Source organism: Gossypium arboreum, chromosome 6 (assembly GCF_025698485.1).
Source record: "Gossypium arboreum isolate Shixiya-1 chromosome 6, ASM2569848v2, whole genome shotgun sequence".
Classification (NCBI taxonomy): domain Eukaryota; kingdom Viridiplantae; phylum Streptophyta; class Magnoliopsida; order Malvales; family Malvaceae; genus Gossypium; species Gossypium arboreum.
In genome coordinates, this window is record NC_069075.1 from 112,643,195 (window position 1) to 112,665,689 (window position 22,495).

The following is a 22,495-nucleotide window of genomic DNA, read 5'->3' on the forward strand; positions in this document are numbered from 1 at the left end:
AACCAAATCCAATGATGAAAGTGACAACTATATCAGCGACTGAGGTCGGGTAAGAAGTTATTTTTACTTTTAAGGATAAAAGAGGCAAATTAAATTAGAAGTAAGGTTATATTTGTTAAAGAAAAACAATTAGTTCAATGTAGGCTTTTATTATCCACACTAGATTTAAGATTTAAGGTGAGTTTAAATGGGCGGTGCGTTTACCTGCGGTTAGTGTAAAAATAACAGTGACGGTGAGATTAGATACTGTAGCGTGAGATAAAAAGTAAGCTAAACGCACTGTACCACACCACACCGCCGCCCCAAACGAAGCCTTAGAGCGAATTTGGATAGACTTCTTTGATTGTTCATTATTCAAATTTACATTCCTACAATTACAGATTTAGATATTTGTGGATATCTAAGTCTACTAATTAAAAATAAATGCTTCAAATAATGTTTGAACCTAAAACCTTTTATTTATAAAGCCATGCTTTAACCATTAATATTTTCTCTAAACATTGATTATAATTTACACTAATTAATAAATGACATATAAAAACATAATAAAATATTTTGTAAAGCTACATATAATAATTAATAATATAATTAATATAATAATTTTATTAGAAAAAATATCATCTTTAACATCTTATTCTCTCAATTGTAGACTAGTAAGTTCAATTAGTTAATGTGTATAATAGGGTATAGACAATAACCTAAATGAAAATGTATAAAGTATACCATAAGATGAATAAAGTATACATATCCTTATAGATAAATAATTTGAATTGTTAATTGTTCATTTAAATAGAGGTATGCTTGAAAGAATTGGTGTTAGGTGATTAATTCGGGAAAGACCTTAGGCATTGTTTGAAATAGCCTAGAGCCTAAAAGCTTACATGTGGCTATATACCTCTAATTCTCTTCTTCTTCTTCTTTTTTATCCTCAAGTACCCTTTTCTTGTAAGCCTTACTATCAAAGCCTTGAGCCTAAACGAGTCTATCACTCATTCCTTCTTTGTCTCATTCTTTAAAATGCACTATGTAATAGACGTTGCGCCATGGACATTGAGGGCTAGGTAGAGACATCATGGTGGCTTTGTGTGAGAAAAAAAATGAAGAGATTATGCGATTTTGTACTTAAAAAAAAGGTGAACGAAAGAGCACAAAATAAAGAAAAAGAGAGTTAAATCAAAATTAAGATATGTGAAAAATAAAATAGAATAAAATAAATAAAAATAAAGAACACATAAATTTTACGTGGAAACCCTTTCGGGAAAAAAACCACGGGCAGAGGAGAAGAAAATTCACTATGTCGAAAAATTTTTACTCAAATACAAGAGGAATAGACTATGTCTATTTATAGGCTTGCAAAGCCATATTCTAGTAGGATTGAAACACCTTATCCTAATCAATATAAAATAGATGGAGTTTAATAAGGTTTAAAACCTTATTCTAAAATAAAATAAAAGAAGTCTAGTTCTATATGGATTTTACTTTTATTTTATTTTCCATCGTATTTTATTTAAATAAGAATTTGGGTCACTTAATTCTAACAATCTCCACCTTGACACAAATTCTCAATGAACAAGTTCTTCATCGCGAACTTTCAATAAACAAGTTCTTCACCTCTTCCAAAAACCCCTTAAGGGTTTAACTTCAACAATGAACACCAACCAAGTCTAAGCAATGCTCAAACTTGGTTATAGGAAGTGACTTAGTCATCATATCTGCAGGATTTTCATGAGTGCTAATTTTGCTCACAACAATATCACCACGAGCAATAATATCACGAACAAAATGATACCGAATATCAATGTGTTTTGTTCTCTCATGAAACATTTGATCTTTTGTAAGAAAGATGGCACTGACCGTCACAAAATATTGTGGCTTGATTTGAAGGTCTTCATTGAGTTCACTAAATAGTCCCTTCAACCAAATAGCTTCTTTACAAGCCTCAAGAATCGCCATGTACTCACTTCAGTGGTAGACAAAGCGATCGTAGCTTGCAAAGTGGCTTTCAACTAATTGCACAACCTCCGATTGTAAAGACGTAACTCGTGAGAGATCTTCTTCTATCAAGGTCTCCAGAAAATCAGCATCAACATACCCTATAACTCCATCTTTAGTTCTTCCAAACTGTAAGCAAACATTAGTAGTGCCTCGTAAGTATCTTAAAATCCATCGAATCGCTTTCCAGTGTTCTTTACCAGATTCGCCATGTATCCGCTAATCGTGACCGATCGCATATGATAATCGGACGTGAACAAACCATAGCATATATGAGAGATCCATCGCACTAGAGTATGGAACATGTGACATGTACTCAATCTCATTATCCGATTGAGGAGATAAGGCCGATGAAAGTCCGAAATGGTTGCTAAAGGAGTACTAACAGCTTAGCACTCTGCATATTGAACTCCGCAAAGAACTTTCTCAATGTACCCCTTCCGACTTAGGTACAATTTACTTGCTTTTCTATCTCCGAGAATCTCCATACCAAGTATCTTCTTCTTTGGTCCTAAATCTTTCATCTCAAATTCTTCACTTAGTTGGGCTTTAACCTTTCTTATCTCTCTTTATCTTTTGTCGCTATCAACATGTCATCAACATAAAGAAGTAGATACACAAAAGAACCATCACTGTTTTTCTTAAAGTAGACACAACTGTCAAAACTACTTCTTTTGAAATCATGAGAAGTCATAAAGGAATCAAACCTCTTGTACCATTGTCTTGGTGACTGCTTTCAAACCGTAAAGGGACTTTTTCAACAAGCAAACATAGTCCTCTTTTTCGAGACTATAAAACCCTCCGTTGTTGCATGTAAATATCTTCCTCAAGTTCTCCATGCAAAATGCGCTTTTACATCTAACCGCTCAAGGTCCAAATCATGCATGGCAACAATACCAAGCAAAGCTCGAATCGAACTATGCTTAACAACCGGAGAGAACACATCGTGAAGTCCACTCGAATTTGATCAGTAACCCTTTGCAACAAGCCTTGCTTTATATCCGGTTCTTCAACTCCTAGAGTCCCTTCTTTCTTTTAAACACCCATTACCAACGAATGCCTTTTTACCTTTAGGAAGTTTTACAAGATCCCATGTTCGCTTTTTGTGGAGTGATTCCATCTCCTCTTGCATAGCAAACATCCACTTTTCTCGAGTCTTCATAGCTAATCGCCTCGAATAATTAAATGGCTCTTAATTCGCATCTATATCTTCACCACATTTAAAGCATAAGCAACTAGATCAACCTCGGCATACTTCTTTGGAGGTTTAATTTCTCTTCTTGTCCTGTTTTTGGCGATAGAGTATTGCGGTGAAGAAGCAACTCTATTCTCAATTTTGTATCTTGGCTTGAGGAGTTGATTCTGATTAATCGATGCTCCACCGCTTTTGGTTTTCTTTATTGGAAGAGTCTTTAAGAGATAAGTTAGGTAGCATAGCGCTTCATCAAAAACAACATCTCTCGCTAATCACAACTTTTCTATTTTCAGGACACCATAACTTATAGCCTTTTACACCACTTTATAACCAAGAAAACGCATTTAATGGATCTTGGTTCCAATTTTCCATTATCAACATGAGCATACGCAGGACACCCAAAAATCTTTAAATCGAATAATTAGCGGGATTACCGGACCATACCTCTTGTGGAGTCTTTTTCTCAATGGCAGCGGATGGAGATCGGTTGATCAAAAACATGCGAGAGAGGTCGCTTCGCCCAAAATGACTTCGGTAAGTTGGCATTTGACAACATACATCGAACCTTCTCCATGATCGCTCGTTCATTCGCTCGCAACGCCGCTTTTGTGTGGAGTATGACGAATCGTCAAGTGTCTCATGATCCTTCCGACTTGCACAATCTATTAAACTCATCGTAATGTAACTCTAAGCCATTGTGCATGACGGAGGTATTTTATCTGCTTTTCCGTCTGTTTTTCAATCATAATTTTCCAAGACTTAAATGTGGAAAACACATCGCTTTTCGCTTCGTGAAGAACGCCCAAACTTTTCTCGGAAAAATCATCAATAAAGGTTAGCATATAATTAGCTCCACCTCTCAAGGCACTCGGACGGCCCCCACGATCGTAATGGATATACTCCAACGCTTCCTTCGTGTTATGGATTCCTCTAGTGAATCGAACTCTCTTTGCTTCCCAAAAACACGGTGCTCACAGAAATTCGGTTTGCAAATTCCTTGCCCATTAAGAAGTCCTCTTTGCTTAATTTCGCCATGCCATTCTCACTCATATGCCCTAGGCGCATATGCCAAAGTTTAGTAATATCATCATCCGACAAGGAAGAGGAAGCGACAATGCATCACCAAGAATGAGAGAACCTCAGAAACATATAACTTGGCAATCTTTCTTTGCCCTTTCATCACAACAAGGACCCTTTGAAATCTTTAAAACCCCACTTTCATTGTGTATCTGCACTTTTGAATCAAGAGTACTCAACGAAATTAAATTTCTTTTCAATTTCGAACATGCCGCACGTCACTAAGTATTCGACAACTCCATCAAACATCTTAACTTTAATTGTTCCAACACCTACGATTTTACATGAAGCATTATTTCCCATCAAAACAACACCTTCAGACATCGTTTCATAAGTTGTAAACCAATCCCGATTGGGACTCATGTGGAAGGTGCACTGAATCAAGTATCCACCTCGCTTACTTTAGAATCATTGATGAAGCAACTAGAAGTTCACCATCGCTGTAGTCTTCTACAACATCGCCTTCACCGAATTTTAAATTTGTTTTCCTTTTGATTCGCACCTCCTTTTAATCTTATTTTGTAGCTTATAGCACTCAGATTTAATGTGCCCTTTCTTCTTGCAAAAGTTGCAAGTTTTACCTCTGTTTGAAGATTTCGATCTACCCTTAGATTTACCACGAGGATTCCGTTCCTGTGTTCTACCACGATCATCATCAACATTCCGGTCTTGTCTCCCACGAACAATGAGACCCTCTCCCTGAGAGTTGGGTTTAACCACAAGATGCTTCATCTTATCATACGAGGTTAAAGAATCATAAACCTCATCAACTGTGAGAGACTCGCGACTATATAAAATCGTGTCTCTAAAGGTTGAATAAGACGGGGGCAACGAACAAAGTAGAATCAACCCTAGATCTTCCTTATCATACTGAACCTCCATGGCCTCCAAGTTTGAGAGAATTTCTTTAAACACTGTTAAGTGTTCGTGTACAGACGCACCTTCCTCCAAACGATGAGCATAAAGACGCTGCTTCATATGCAACTTGCTTGTTAGAGTTTTCGACATACATATTTGTTCTAGCCTCTTCCATAATGCAATGGCGTTTTCTCTTTCATAACATCCCGCAAAATTTCGTTGGACAAATGCAGATGTAATTGTGTTAATGCCTTTCGATCCTTACGCTTCTTCTCTTCATCTCGTTAATGTCGAAGGCATCTTATCTATCCTAGCAGGGCATCCTCTAGATCCATCTGCAAGAACCGCTTGCATCTTAATTTGCCACAACGCAAATCGGTGTTGCGATCCAACAATGAATTTCATACTTCAAAGACGCCATTACCGTGATCGAGATGAATAACCCTAAGCTCGATACCAATTTGTGAAAAATAAAATAGAATAAAATAAATAAAAATAAAGAACACATAAATTTTACGTGGAAACCCTTTCGGAAAAAAACCACAGCAGAGGAGAAGAAAATTCACTATGTCGAAAAATTTTTACTCAAATACAAGAGGAATAGACTATGTCTATTTATAGGCTTGCAAAGCCATATTCTAGTAGGATTGAAACACCTTATCCTAATCAATATAAAATAGATAGAGTTTAATAAGGTTTAAAACCTTATTCTAAAATAAAATAAAAGAAGTCTAGTTCTATATGGATTTTACTTTTATTTTATTTTCCATCGTATTTTATTTAAATAAGAATTTGGGTCACTTAATTCTAACAAGATAAAAATGAAAATCTTTCAGTTTACAATTACAAAATTGTATATGTACTAATCTCGCATTAGACCTTCTAACGTTTTGGAGAAATAAGGTAGGTAAGGGAAGCAGAAATAAGAAAGTGAGCTCATGAATAAATTTAGGGCGAGTAGGGAACAATGTTATGTGTTTAACCATTTTTAGTGCTTGAACCCGTTTTGAGTGCCCATTATTTGAATTTCAAATTGTCCTAAGCCTCAGAATGTTACAAGCCTAGAAGACCTTTGGAACTCGACTAAGTCACCAAAACAATAATTTGTGAATAGATTTCATTTGTTTGAATGAATAAAACCAATTTTTAAATATCTATGAACAATTCGTATAATTTATTTTGATGGACAACACTTGTACATATGTTTATTTCCATTGCCTCTACATTTATTGACATTTTAACTTTGGGAACTAAATATATTTGAATTAGGAATAAACAAGTTAGCTAGATATCACTTTTAAGTTGCATGTGAGGTAGTTCTCGTACAAGTTCGATGTTTTATCACTATGTGACTTACTTGTTTGATTTCGTCCAAGAGTAGTCTTTTCTTTTGCATGTTTAGTGTGTTTTCTTGAGGATAAGCAAAGAGTTAAGTGTAGGGGAGTTTGATTTGTCGTAACTTAATATGGCAATTTACGTTTTCCCAATATACTTAAAGGAGCTTATTCTCAAGCAAAGTAGCATCTTTTTTTGTAGTTTTTCATAATTTTTAGATTTTAAGTTAATAAGTGTAAATGCCTCGTTTTTACTCATTTTGAGACCTAAGTTGCAAATTTGTTGCCCTAACATGTGGTTGAGTAATGTAGGGATGTGTTTGAGGATGAAAACGAGGCAAAATGATACTAAATGAGAGGGTAGCACAATATTCAAACCTTGGAATCGCGATACCTCCAATAGACTTGAAGATTGAAGACCACCCTTCAATGGTATTATGATATCCACTTTAAATATCGTGATATACACTATACAATAAGTCCCCAAGTTCAAAACTGAACTAGGCATTGTGATATGCTCTTCTTGAGTATTGCGATACCGATATCGTGAGGGGTAAAATTGGACAAAAAGGGTAATCTTTGTCCACTGACGCACCAATTGTAACAGCCCATTTTCAATGAAATCGGAACAGTGGTTTCGAGACCACAAATTTGAGCCGAAAAGAATATTTATGTTAATATTATTGCATGGTCTTCATTATGATAGGAATGTAATATGAAAATTCTGATAAGAAAATTTTATCGATTATATGCTTAATTGGGGAAATGACCAAATTGCATAAAATGAAAAAGTTGAATTCTAGTAGCTAGAAGGATTAAATAGTTATGGAATTCAAAATTTGAGGTCCTTATATGGTAATTAGACCATTAAAGAAAAGTTAGTAGATATTTTTTTATGATTCATCCATGGAAAAATTAGAAAAGGCCAATGACTAAATTGGAAATGAGAAAAATTAAAAGATGGTAATTAATTAAATAAGAAATATCATCTTATTTTCATCATCTTCATCCCCAATGCTGAAAATTTAAAATTTATGATAGAAAATGAAAGGTTGTTGATAGATAAACAACTTTTACAAAGAGAATTTTGATGAAATCTTGATTTAAGGATTAAATTGAAAAGTGGTAAAATCCATGTAAAAATTTTGATTTTTGTGAAATTTATGGGCTGTTATTGTAACATGTAAAATTTGGTTAGGCTTGGAATAAGGATTAAATTGCATGAATTTTATTTTCCGAGTCTAGGACGAAATTGGAATTTATGAAAAATTTAGGGGCAAAATGGTAATTTTTCCTAGGGTGTAAATTGAATCCAATTGAATATGAAATGTGATAAATTTATGATTAAGTTTATTTATATAGATCCAGACAACTCAAATTCGAAGCTAGATCGAGGAAAAGAAAAAGTTTCGGATTAGTAGACTTTTAAATACAAACAAGTATCGAGGTAAGTTTGTGTAACTTAATTATACATGTTAATATGTTTCAATTGAATGTTGTATTTGGATTGAGTATGATATGTATTTATGTAAATTATATGAATATTATAAATACATGAAATAAACACATGCTCGGAAATATTCATAAGATGTTAGGTTCTGTTTGAATAATGAAAGTCGATGGATACATGTGATTTTCCATATTGAATGCGGCCCTGCATATGTTGCGGGCGGAATATAGCTTGGACGAGCAATTCTATTATAAGCCCTCTCGAGCATTTTGTTATATAGTTCCTACGAGCATATTGATCGGTAGTGATTCTGTATGTGTTGCGTACTACCGCAGCTCTGTGTAAGCATCCTGTTACATGACTCGATCAGTTGTGATCCAGCATATAATATAGACAAAAACGCAGCTCTATGTGAGCGTCTTGATATAAGCTCTTATGGGCTTCCTAACAAGACTGGCTTGAACTCTCTGTTACCTTATCCGGTACTCTCTGATATTAACTCTTTGGAGTTATCTGTTAAGCTCTATGAGCTCCCTGATTAAAACTCTTATGAGTTTCAGATTAGCCAGGATAAGTGTCTTGTTACATAGCTCATCTGAGCATCCTATTATGTGGCTTGAGAGTGTGCTCCCTGATTAAGTGCCCTAATGGGTATCCCTGATTATGAGTTGATGGTTTACGGTTTTGTACACCTTGTGTGTACTTCCTGAATATCCATCGATATTCAAATAATTCAACGGATAAGACTCTAACATGAGAAATTATGAAATTAAAAGAATCATGTCTCGAATGTTTCTAAAATATCTGAAGATTGTAACATGATGAGTTCATCTATGCTTACTTGATGTATATGTGAATTATGTGACTAACTTGCTTATTTGAGTGTATGTGATTAGAAAAACTTGCCAATTTGTTGGAAAGCATGTCATTGTATGCTTATATTAATGAATGTAATTAGTAAGTTTAATTCCAGTTATATGAACTTACTAAGCATTAAATGCTTACTAGTTTTTATTTTCTCTGTTTTATAGTGCTCGAAAGCTCGTTAAGGTTGGAGAATGGTTGGAGCATCATCACACTATCTATCAACTTGTTTTGGTATAAATAGTAAACTTATTTTGGTATAACGGCATGTATAGGTTAACTTGAACTAATGTTGGCTTGTAAATGATTGTTTGTAATCTAGCCATTGGAATGGCTAGTAATAGTTTGTTATGGCATATTTATAAGGTATATCATGATAATTACTAATGTGTTTAGTGTGGATTGATTGAATTACGTTAAACATGTATGTTATTAAAAGGCAAGATTATAAACATAAATGCATGTAATGATATATCATGTTAGATGTTAGAATTGGTTTGATTTTAATACTTGAATTGGTTGGTATATGTTTGCAAGTATTGATGTAGGTTGGTGGCAAATTTTGGTAAGAAATAAAGCTAGGAAATGGCTTTATTTTGTCCACACAGGTAGACACAAGAGCATGTATCTTGACCGTGTGTGACACACGGCCTGACACATGGGATGTGGTTTAGCCGTGTGTCCCCTACATCTTAAAATTGAGAAACAAAATGCTCAAAATTGGCACACGAGCAGAGACAAAGGCGTGTGTCTTAGCTTTGTATGCTACACGGCCTAGAACACGGGCGTATGTCTTAGCTGTATGAAACCTGCACCTAATTTGTGAAAATTAAACTGACCACATGGCCTAGTACATAGGCGTGTGGCAGACCGTGTAACATAAGTCAGAGAGTTACACAGGGTCGGATACGGCTTACGACACAAGCATGTGCCTTGACCATACGGGCGTGTATGCCCTGTATATAAGAAAAATTTTGCAATTTCACGAAAAATTTTCTGAGATCCCGATTTAATCCCAACTTGACTTTAATGTTTAAATTAGGCATTGAGTTTCCATTCAAGGGATAAGATGATTAGTTTCTGATATGAATAGTGAATGACATGAATTACATGAAATTATTCTATAAACTCTGGTAATGCTCCATAACCCTGTTCTAGCGACGGATACGGGTTAAAGGTGTTACACCAATCACACAAGGCTTCTGTAAAGGCAATTTTGGAAACAAAAATTTATTAGCCATCAGCCTAAAATAGCCAATTTTCGCTGAGGAGAGAGATACACACATTAGCTTAGTTTTAGTCTTATTTTCTCTAAGTTTTATCTTAGTTTTTTTTTTTTGCAACTTTTTCTAAGGTTTATATTTTCTTTTCTCCTTTCATAGTTTTAGAGTTAGTTTTACTATACTTTATTTTTGTTCTTAGCATTCTTGTAGTTAGTGAAGTTAGTTATCACTGTAGCTTAGGTTTATTTGCACTTTCAATCTCTGTACTTTGGTTGTAATGACATTGTTGGCTCTAGTTTGATGTATTCATGTTCTCTTTACTTTAAATCTATTAAAGTTTGTTCCTTTTGTGTTTCTTGCTTTAGACTTTCTTGTTGAATGCTTTTAATTTCATTTTCTTTAAGCTTTCTTGTATAAAAATCTCAATTTCTATATTTTTCTTAAGCTTTACTTTAATGACTTCTTTGTTTTTCATTTCCATAGTTGGTAGTTGTATTTCCAGCATGAGTAGTTAAACCTTTAAGGGGGTTGGTTGATGGAGATGTTGGTGAGTTGATTTTTGGATGAAAGACCAAATCATAATAAATTTAATTAATTTGAATGAACCTAAAAACTTAGGATTGACACCCCTAAGAGAACATTTAGACAAGTGATATCGAGAGATAAATTGAACTAATTTGTATAATTTGGTAAAATTGAGATCGAGAGGTAAAATTGAGTCACTTTAGTAATTTAAGCAATTTAAGTCCCTCATTCAAAGATCGACGAACCACATTGAAGTCAACCGACCATTAGACAATTATTGGTTAATTTTGTAGTCTTGTACTCTTTACAATTTGGTCGCTAAAGTAGTGTATTTAATTTCCTTGCAACAATTTCTTGTTATGATTTACTGTACTATAAAATCGTACTAGTAGCCACTTAGACTCTAAAGTGTGCGTTATTTATTACTCAATCACCATCTCTTTGGGTTCGACCCCTTGAAATACTCTGGTGTTCTATCGAACAGTATAAATATTATAGCTGACCTACACATTTGCAGTTAAAACTGCTTTTCAAAAAAAAAATTCCAAAATCATTTGTTTTAACGCAAACACGCGTGGGAAGTCAAAAAGCATTATGAGTGAGAAACCATTGAAAAAGTCAAAGTGATCAAAAAATAAGGTTATAAAAATAGACACACTCTGTTATTAATGTACAAAAACTCGTAAGCTGACTATAGTTGCTAGTTTTCACTATGACTTCTTACATGAAGAAATAAGGAAGGTGAGAGAATGAGAGATTAGGCGATGAACGGGAATGGGACACTAAAGGGGGTGAATAGGGAACAATACAATGTGCCAAACTAATTTCATGCTTGAAACCATTTTGATGCTCCATGTTCTTCAATTCCATACCAACCTTAAGCCTCAGAAATCTACAAGACGAAAAGTCCTATGTGACCTAGGTAAATCTATTTGTGAGTGAACATTGTATTAAGTGATGACGATAATAGTTGTTTGTGTTTCACTAGTGTAATCAAAAGCCTTATGTAATTTCTTGATGGACCAATGTATTAGATGATTTTTTTGTTTAAATGCTTTGTAATATACTGAACTGAGGTGTTTGAGGTTGATAGTGGTAAGTCCTTTACATATCATGATAGAATTATGTGTATTTATGATTACCTCTATTTACTTCGCTTCGAAACTAATCTTTGAATCATACTTGCTCAGGGGTTGTCTTTTATATTTTCATTTTTATGTTTTCTTGCTTGAATACAAGAAATGACTTAAGTGTGGTGGAGTTTGATCTACCACAATTTTTTGTAGCAGATTAAAGTATTTTTGGTACTTAATGAGCTAGTATGAAAGCAATTTAGTTATGTTTTTGTTTAGTTTTCATTTTTAGTTTTTAGATAACAAACTGAGCAATTTCAGTATTTATATGACCTTGTGGGCCAAGAGAGGCCTAAAGGTAGACTAACATGTCGAATAAGTGTACAAAACATTATTCGGAGGTACGAAGTGAAGAGACTGCCCATGATATTGTAACACGGATCCAGGATGTCAAAACATAAAAAAAAAAGAAATATAAAAGGATTAGACTACCTACGATGTCGCGATACAGCCCTAGAGACATGCCCAAACCAGTAAACTGCCAACCGTATCGTGACACAAGCCAGAGGGTGTCCCGACACGGATGTAATGAGGCTAAAAAATTAATTAAAGGTATTTCCGTCTGCACAACACACTAACAAAGATTAGTCAATTGAATTAGGTCAAGGACCAACGACCAACACTAAGCCTATAAAGAGGCTTGTTCTACATAGTTTATGAACAATTTTACTTAGTTTAATTTTTCGTCTCCTATTTAGTTTTATTTTTATTTGTAATTTAGGTTTCTTTTTAGTTGTAATTTTAGTTTAGTTTTTATTTCGTTCCTCACGGAGTTTAGATTGTGGATCCACTAAACTATTCGACAAATTACCATTAGCGCTGCTATTAATATATCAGGATTCTTCTCATCTCTTCATTTGATTTGTTTTTAATGTTTATGTTTTTAATCAAGTTCATGATGTGTGTTAGATCCATGGGGAACTAATCCAATAATAGGAGATTAACGAGTGAATTTGGGATTAATTAACTCTTATGTAGGGTTTCTTAGCGGAGCTGATTAGGATAGGAAGAACTTAAAACCTTAGGCTTGACAACCCTAGAAAAAACCCAAAATTTAGCACGTTTTTGGAAACTAAGTTTTTAAGCTGAAATTGCTAAATTTAACTTATGAATTTGGTTGTCATGCTTAGCTGCCAGGAGAATGGAAGCTCTGACATTCGGAAAAGGTAAGCTGATGAAGTAATAAAGCATTAGGTAAGTTTCCATACTTCATACATAGATGTGCTTTTGAATGCTATATATGCATAAAGATGAGTATGTACATGAGTGTCCGTAAGTGTGTCCACGTTATTATGTTAAGTGATAATATGCATGTGTCTGTGTGTTTATGAATTGTGGAGTATGGAGGGAAGCTAAGTTTCTGTTAGATTTTTCAATTCAGTGTTTTTAGGTGCAAACTGTGATATACAAAGCACAGGGCCTTGTGGAGGGGACACTATAGTGTTCGAGCATCAATGTTAGAAATGGAGAAATAGAGGAATGGGTGAATGGATAGGGAAATGAAATTTTCATTAGATTCTGCAATTCGGTGTTGTTAGGTGCAATTTAGTAAGTTTCATTGAAACTATGATATATTAAGGAAAAAGATTAATTCAAATGAATTATGTTCATGTGTAATGGCTTACATATGTTAAATTCATATGGAATATGTTTGAATATGCTAACATGTGTTGTTGGTGGTGCCTAGGCTTATGTTAAGCTTTTGGTCAAATTATATTTTGCTTAATTTTAATGTTATGAATTGAAATGGTAAGTTATGTTCATGTTTTACGAACTTGCTAAGCATTTTGTACTTACGTAGTTTTCTTTCCTATGTGTTATAGATAATCGAAAGCTCGTTCAGGTTAAAAGCTCATCAGAGACCTATCACACTATCCAGCGAATATATCGGTAGTTTTTTTATGTTCTAGCCAATGTTATAATGGCATGTATAGGAAACTTATGTTTAAAGTTTGACTTTAGTGCTAAATGTTGAATTTGGTATGTATATATATAAGTTGGTTACTTGGTTTCATTTGGAATTGGTTGGTTTGTATCACTTATGTAATATGATGCATGTGAGTAATAGTCCAAATGGCAAGCCTTCATGGACACAGTATATGGTCAATTATGGTATGTTTTGGTATAGAAATAAGTTATATGTTTTTGGTTGATGTATGGTCAAATATGCATATGTTTAGATATGTTTGATAGTTTGTGATTGAGGTATCTTATTGGCATATTGGTTGTATAGATTAATGGTAGAGTGAACTGGTCATTTTATGTATGTTTTGGGCATGTTTTAATATCTTGGTCATATGTGCAAATTATGTTTAGTTACATGCTTGAAGTGGGTGAAGAAATGGCTTAATTTTGGATAATTTATTGTCCACACGGCCTAAGACACTGACTTGTGTCTCAACCGTCTGTGACACACGGCCATGGGACATGACCGTGTGTCCCTTGTAGGTTTTAAAGGTTGCAAGTCAGGCAGTTACATGGCTTAACACACGGGCGTGTGGCTTGGCCATGTGACCCAAGTCAGAGAGTTACACGGGTACGGACACGAGCTGGGACATGGTAATATGTCCCTATTTCGATTGTTACATGGCATGAAACACAAGCACACCATGTGAGTCATGTGCGGCTATATGAAGCCTTGCACACATAAAGATTTTAATAGAGAGATTTCATAGTTGTACTACTAGAATACAAATTTAATAGCAATTGATCTCTTAGCGAAATATCTCTGCAGACTCTATCTTTATTAGTTGCCTTCACAACCTCTTATGCATCTATTTCATAGAGAGGGAATCTTTGTGGATTCTTACTTGCAAACCTATAAAAGATAACCCATAGATAATTTTCATAAAACTCATTACACCCATAATTATAGACATCCAAATATGACCAATCTTGGCTAAATAGGCCCTATTACGGACTGCTTTTAGCAGTTTGCCTTAACGAAACTTGGATTGGTATTACGACCCTCATGGATTCATGTTTCTAACCCAAGTATGCGGATTCAAGCTTTTCAAAACATACTAGCGGATTCATAAGAAAGACTGCATTGCATATTAATAATGGAAGTCTATACGAACTGTCATATCTTTCATATACAGATTTACATAAATAGATAGCTAGCACATAATGATAGATTACAAGAGAACGTACTCATTCTTGGCAGACTCATACAAGCGGATATTTTCATTGTGGAATCCTATTTATATGGAGGTTGAGTAAAATGCCCTTGTAAACTAAGTAGGAGGTTTAGGACACGGTTGATATGCCACTAGGGATTTTTAGCGCGCATACAAATTATGTGAAGATTTGGAGAGTTATTATGTTACTTTGGCTTGGCATTCAATGTAGGCCAAAAGGATGTTCTCTTTTGAGAACTGTGGTTGTGTGGGTTGGAGCACTCTTAATGCTATATATTGGATGTGTAGGTTGGAATGTATATTTTGTGCAATGTTATAAATACATACTTGATTGTGTTGGGATGGAATTCCCGAACGTCCGAGTCCTGTTTTACTAAGGTTATAAAAAATTTAATAAGATGAATAAATTCAAGAATGTCAAAGTAAAACTAAAAATATATATTTATAATCACTAGATTATGAATTGAATTAAAACATGTTTAATACTTCTTGTTATATGATAAATGATGTTGAGAATTTCATTATAAATTTGTGCTTATAAAATTTTACTTGTCACTTTTATCTTTTAAGTTATCTTAATGTTTCTTACTTTATATAATGTATACTTAGTTTAATAAGTAATTGTTAACTTAACTAACTCCTCCATAGTGTTTACTTTGGTTTTATAATTAATTGTTAACTTAGTTAACTCCTCCATAGGATAAGATAAGTATAGTAATTTTTATTTGAATTTATTAAATATTATACTTATGCACAATTGTTTTTCATAAAATATATTTTGTATTATCTATAATTTTTATATTTTATAATACATTCTACATTTTATAATTAAATTAAGTATTAAATATTTTATAAATATTAATTGCATCTAATTAGATCGGTTCTATCTAATACAAATCTCAACCGACAAATAATATGACTTATATTTTACTAGGAAATTAAGATAAAGAAAATCGACCAATTAAGAATTAGTATTTTGTGTTATCTATATTTCTCATATTTTTTAAATATATAAAATCAATAATATAATATAATATAATATAATATATAAATAAATATAATATTTATTAGGAATGTTTCTATTATAAAATTACATTCAAAAAATATTAATATAAAATAATTATAATTATAATCATAATCATTATCATTGTAGTTTTATTATTACTTAATTAGACTTTGGATCCATATTAAATTACATATATTATTTTAGATTAATTATCAATTAATTACTGTTTTAATTATATATAAATTAAAACTAATTTTCAACATTATAAATATATGTATTAGCAAGTCATTTTCATTCAAAATAACATTTAAACAAATATTGGAAGAATGACATTTTAGCTTTATTTAATAGATTTTGTTTCCATCATAAAAATGCATGATTTTCATTAGTATTTGAGATATTTAATTATTATTTGATATTAGATAGTCTTAATATTATTTGATTTTAATAGTACTTTCAATATTATTTGATATTTGATAGTTTTATTATTATTTGATTTTAATAATATTTACACAATTGTAAATATTGTTTATCATTGCGTTGTGAAATATTATGTTAAAGGCAATCTAGTATTGATGTAATTATTTTTGTAGGTACAATTTTGACTTATATTCAAATGACAAGTTATTTTATCTAATTACTAAATCTTTTACTATTGGTTGCTTCCTCCTCCTCCTCCTTCTTCTTTTTTATTTTATTTTCTTTACTTTTAAAATGTTATTTTATTCTATCCATTATTTTTCAAAATTAATACACTTTTTATTATAAATTATATCAATTCTCATTTAATTAGCAACTATATATTTTTAAAAAAATTATAAAATATATTATTTAATAATCTTAAAAATAAACACATAAAATCATGTGCAACTCACGTAACATAGGAACTAATTACTAAAAATATATAAAATATATAATAACACATCTTTAAATTAATGTCATTAATGGTCATTTTCATTTCATCTCTCCGCCACCATTGTGTATGCATTCAAACACATATCTCACAATTAATTATAACCTGAGCCTTACAGTACCCAATCTCAATATTACAATAATTAATCTCACCACTAATATTTTTTTTAATCTTATTAAAAATAATCTCATTACCAGCATTAGACAAGAAGATGTGGAAGTTGCTAGAAAAGTTTACAAGAGAAGAAGAGATAGAAAGGAGAATTGACTCAATAAGAAGAAATTCAGTCCTAATACGAGTATCCTTTCCCCTGGCTGATTGTCCAATAGTTTATGTTGCAACTTTGGACAGAGGACCCTAATTGTGGGAATTGAAAAAGCTTATCAATTTGTTCTACAAAGCTGAAGAATTTAATTTTCTTTTGAAGAGATTGTGTGCATAAAAAATGTTTGAGACTGACAAAAAGTTGAGAACATGAAGGATGTGATGGTCAATTCTACTCCCCTATGGAGTGTTTTTTTCTAGCATGGCGTGCCAATAGCTGAGGGAATTCTGGAAAATCAAGCTCAAGTTTTAGATTGGTTTCCATATTCAATAATTATATTGATTTCAATTAAATCTGACATTGAGATAAATTTAATTCTTAAATATAATATAGAACTCTTTCACTATTTTTTTTTTATTTACAAAACTTAAACCTCAAACATTACTTAGATATCGACTCAATAAATAACGATAGTTATAGATTCAAATTAAAAATTGTTAGATGCCTTTTGAAGCAATTTAAGATAATAAGGCATACGATATACTTAAGCAGGCTATATTCACATTTATATTATGTTTAAATTTTTTATTGATATCAATTAACATCTAATTCTCATGCAACGTCTTTTTGCAAACATTAGATTGGGCCAATTCCCATCTTTTAAGGTTCTACGTGATCCTTACAATTCAGCTTGCAACAGGGTTTCTTATATTCTAGACAATGCCCTTGTTCTCATCGAACTGGTCTTAGGTTAATAGCATCACAGCGGCGGCTTAGGAGGCCTGAGGGTCTCAGGGGCGATCGCTTGCGGGGTTTCTGGTCGAGTTTGATTAGGCCGGGCCATGATATGAAGTTGAATTATATCCAATCCTTCTATCGCCGAAGCTAGGGCGTCCTTTATTTCATCGTGATCACAACAATGTATAAACCCAGCAGAGCCAACGGTCGAAGGCATTACACTCTTGCCTTCTAACCGAGAGATAACAAGCAGATGCTTTGTAAGATTGGCTTCATCAAGTAGTTGCTGCAAGCCAGCACGGTCGGCAGCCGAACCCTTTGTTACTTCGCTCACGCATATAAAACCCTAATGAAAAACAAGAAATATTGAGTCACATGCATATGAATTAATTAAACCCAAAAAAAAAGTGAAGAGATAAGTGGGAATGAAATTACCTCGTCGGTTCGTTTTATGTCCAAACCGAACCGAGTTTCTCCAGGTTCAGGTATCATTTCAAGCAATACTTGTTCCACTCCAGGTAGAAACCATAGCCTTATGCCTTGCACTAATTCTACAGATGTACTTGTGTTTTGTTGCTTCCCTCCTCGACTTATTTCCTTTCCATTTTGATTTGTTTTCTCCTTCGGAGGAAAATATGTTGCCATAGATATGCAACACCAACAGAGATTTAATTTATGAAAACTAAAGTGAAGGGACTAAATTCCTAGTTTTAGCATAGCAGAGGGATTAACCTAGAAAATCTCACTTACCTACATATATATATATAGCTGAAAATTGAGAGAGAGGTGAGGTAGGTACCGAAGTGACAATCTGTTCAGTTTGGATATTGACGAAGACAAGAGGAACCCCAGAAGATACAGCTGCAGAAAACCAAGCCATGCACCTTGATATGGTAGCCTCAATGTAATATTCACCTTGAAAAGGCATGAAAAGAATGGAAGCGACCACAGTGGAGGCTTGATCCGGCAAGTAAGTATCCACTTTCCTCTTCCAATCGTACTTCACTTCCTTTCGGTTGAACCCTCTAAATGCTACATTCACAATCCTCCTGCTCATTTCTGCATCTTACTATGTTTGATTCAATCACTAAACGTATATGGAACTTTGATATAACCAAATCAACGCCTTGGATTACATGTTTTTGGTTAATATATATATATATATATATATATATATATGTTTTTAAGTTTTTTAATTGTAACAAGTATATTACAATTACAAGTTCAAATCCAAGTAATCACAAGTATCAAATTATTACAATTAGACTATTTTGAGTATTAAATAAAATCAAACTATTTCAATACAAAAAAATTAAGATCCAATATAATCCAAACTAAAGCCAACAAATTAGACTCAATTGGCCTAAAACTCTCATGATAGGACTCAAAGACCTACACATATAATTGCACATGGTAGGTCTCAAATTTAGATACTCAATACCTAAAGTATTATAGAAAAAGAAAACTCATTTTATATTCTAAATAAAAATTCAATTTTAAATTTTTATTCCACTCTAATTTTTTAATAATTTTAATAATTTAGATTAAAGCATAACATAAATAATAACAAAAATAACAAATAATATCAAATTAAACAACATAAATTCAATTCTTAAATTGAATAGAGAGATAAAAGCCATAATTTCATTGCAACATGCTTCTAGCTACCATGACGTAGGGCTGACCAGAAAAGAACCAAGAAAATAAAAAACTGAAATGGAAACTAGTGTTGGATTGAGTTTAGTCATTATTTAAATTTATTTGGTTGAATTGGATTTAAATTTATAAAATAAAAAATTATTATTCAAATCAAATCAAATTTTATTTATTTATTTAACGTAAAATTGTTTATAATTTTAAAAGTAAATATTTTGTATATGTAAAAAACTTTAAAAGCGTATAAACTTTTTAAATTTGTAAAATTAATGAACCAAATAAATTTGAACCAATAAAATAAAATTCCATTAAGTTAAATTATTTTTATTAATATTATTGAAATTAAACTAAATTAATTGGATTAAAAACTTAACAAGACATTAAGTTAAAAAGAAAGAATTGATATGCAAATTAGTACCAATAAAGATAAAAATTTATTTAGCTAGTGACTGAATCAAATTTTATAAAATTTTAAATAATTTATTTATTTAATTTTATGACTTTTTTCATTAAAACCGAATCCACCATCAGATAAATTAAATTGAAAATGGATGACCTAATCCATTTAACTCCCAATCCAATTCAAAAAATAATTCAATTTTTATCACACCTACCTATGAGCATACCTATGAAATAGCAAGGGAGGAAAAAAAGAAAAAAAAAGAAAGAAAAGTAAAAGACACCCACCTTGAAGTGTAGTGCATTTCTCCAACGTCAAATCACCCAAAACTGCAATATGTCTGTCATCCCTAGCCGCTCTGATCGTATACTTCTTATGCAATATGTAGCTCTTGTCCGCCACAACCCGAACACGAAGCTTATGCGTTCTGTCGCCTCTCCTAACCTTCACCCATATCGTCTCCACCTTTTGGACCATCTTCCCCAGCTGCGAACTCAGGTCCGACCTACCTTTAACAGCCACAAATGACGCATCATCATCATCGTCGTCGTCGCCATCCTTTTCGGCAAACCCTTCGATGATGTCTCCGGGCAATGGCATGGTTTCGTCCCACTCTTCTGCTTCATCTTGCTTCACTCGCTTCACGCAAACCAATGTAGGAGCAGCAGCAGCACAGCCCATTTCTTTCTTCCTGAAGAAACGACAATGATTTTCGATGGAAACTTGTGAAGGCATCAATAGATGTATGAGTTTTATAGGTTTTTACGCCTCAATCTTACCCAATGTTCTCACCTATATCACATTTGTTTTCATATTCATTACAAGACAAGCGAGCCGGCCTTCAAAGTCTCCTTGTTACATATAATACATATATATACATGGCTAAATTTTGTTTTGAGAGCATCAGGATTAAATTGTATATTTTATTATATTAAAAATATAATTTTATTATTTTAATAGTTTATATTCTTATAAATTTTAAAGAATTAAATTAAATTTTATTATTTTAAAAGATCTTTTATTATTTTTAATTTAAAATTTTATAAATTATAAAAATATTTAAATGAAAAATTTTTCATCTTAAAAGTATCGAGTCTCTACCAATCCTCTTAATTTCGCCACTCTATATATATATATTATATGGTAGTTTGTGCTAACATTGACATCCTCTCAGATGAGAACTTAATTAGTTTGCAACACATTACACATTCAAAGAACGAGAAATAAAATTTGAAATTGAAATAACATTTAATTTGAATCAAAATAAAATTTAATTTGAATCATGTTAAGATCAGAATATTTTATCAATTTTTAGAGACTAGATAGGCTAAATTTTTTAGGTCAGAATCGGTCAAGATCGAGGCATGACCATCGGGTTAGGGTTAGACAGTTCCGCTGCCATCACTAAGCACAAGGCTAGTAAAAGATGAGAGAAATTGCCAAATTGGATCCTATTGTATAACTATGAACCGTGGCTTTATGAAGCTGCCAAGTCATCTAATGCAGTGCATGTGGCAAAAATATATAGAAGTAAACATGTATTTGTGAATTTACTTTTCACATGTATTTTTTTTTGAAAAATACAGTTGGCATGCATTTATTTCAAAAGAAAAAAGAAATAAAATAAAAACTAAACTAAAACAAACCCGAAAGGAACCCAGTGGTCTCCTAGAAAAAAAAAAAAAACCGAATTGACATCCCTAATCAGAAGCCAATCTTTCGACGATCGAAACTCCTCTCAAAACATCCAGAACCCATCAGTTCCCGCTCATCGACTGATCATCTGTTCGCCGAAACTCATGCCAGAAACCGGAGGCACCTCTCTTAAAGAGTGCAAAACTAATCACAAACCCGATGTTTTCTTCAACCAGCTTGATTTCTAGGTAGCCCCACTAACCCATCCACTTTGTTCATCGATAGATCATTTTGACCGAGGTTTCGCTCAATAAACCCCTAGTCGACAGTAAACCCTTTTCAAACTTGACCGATTCTTCTTTTCTATCTATCCCCTTCTGTTCCACCATGCAAACCTCACTACGCCACTTACTCTCTCAGAGATACTCTTTGGCAGTCAGCCTCTGCCTTCATAGCAGTCGACTGAGGAAATCCATTTTGCAAATAAGTACCCCCTATTCCTTTTTAACCCTTCCATTGCGAATGCATGCGCCACTTTATTTGCTTGTCTCGAGGTATGTCTAAAGAAGAATCCTTCGTAATTAAAGCTTAGCATTCTAGCGCTTAATACATAGGCACAGATTTCAGATTTATATGTATTCCCTATTTGCACCTTCTTTATGACTAACAATGCATCGCCCTCAATTTCAACCTTCACGATTCCCAAATCCGGCCCTAGCCGAATCTCCTGGACACACGTAATCGCCTCTACAACAAAACTAGTTGATATGTGTTCATTTAGGTGCATGGTAAAATTCAAAACCCTCCCACTTGAATCCCTCACCATTACCCTTAAAAATAATGTACAAGCCCAATTTTGTGCCCAAAACCCTAAACACAAAAACACCTAACAGAAGCACAAACAACCAAAATCTACCCCAAAACTAATCCCAATCTGACTTAACTAGCCCAAAAATTTAGGGTTTCAAAATTTGAAACCCTAAATTACCTATCTCAGTACCCCCAGTCACATCTCCTGCAAGTGGTCTCTGCTCCACCGCCTCTTCACCTGCAAGCATTAAACGAGAGTAGACAGAAAGCAAACGGCATGT

The 22,495-nt window shown here is 33.1% G+C and overlaps 1 protein-coding gene across 1 annotated transcript; it reads right to left on the reverse strand.

The window, feature by feature from the left end:
- Positions 1 to 17,735: 17,735 nt before the first annotated feature.
- On the reverse strand, positions 17,736 to 20,450 carry LOC108452696 (uncharacterized). Its single transcript, XM_053029365.1, has 4 exons — positions 20,057 to 20,450; positions 18,513 to 18,745; positions 18,149 to 18,334; positions 17,736 to 18,059 (listed from the first exon to the last, which is right to left on the reverse strand). Exons 1-4 carry the CDS (start codon positions 20,448 to 20,450, stop codon positions 17,736 to 17,738), a joined length of 1,137 nt encoding a protein of 378 aa, XP_052885325.1.
- Between the last annotated feature and the right edge of the window lie 2,045 nt (positions 20,451 to 22,495).

Bases quoted from the DNA above. Each gene is read 5' to 3' on its own strand.
- LOC108452696 (XM_053029365.1), bottom strand. From the start codon at position 20,450: ATGGGCTGTGCTGCTGCTGCTCCTACATTGGTTTGCGTGAAGCGAGTG. The intron at 18,746-20,056 runs GTGGGTGTCTTT...TTGTGAATGTAG, and splicing joins GAAATGCACTACACTTCAAG to CATTTAGAGGGTTCAACCGA. The intron at 18,060-18,148 runs GTAATTTCATTC...GTTTTTCATTAG, and splicing joins ACATAAAACGAACCGACGAG to GGTTTTATATGCGTGAGCGA.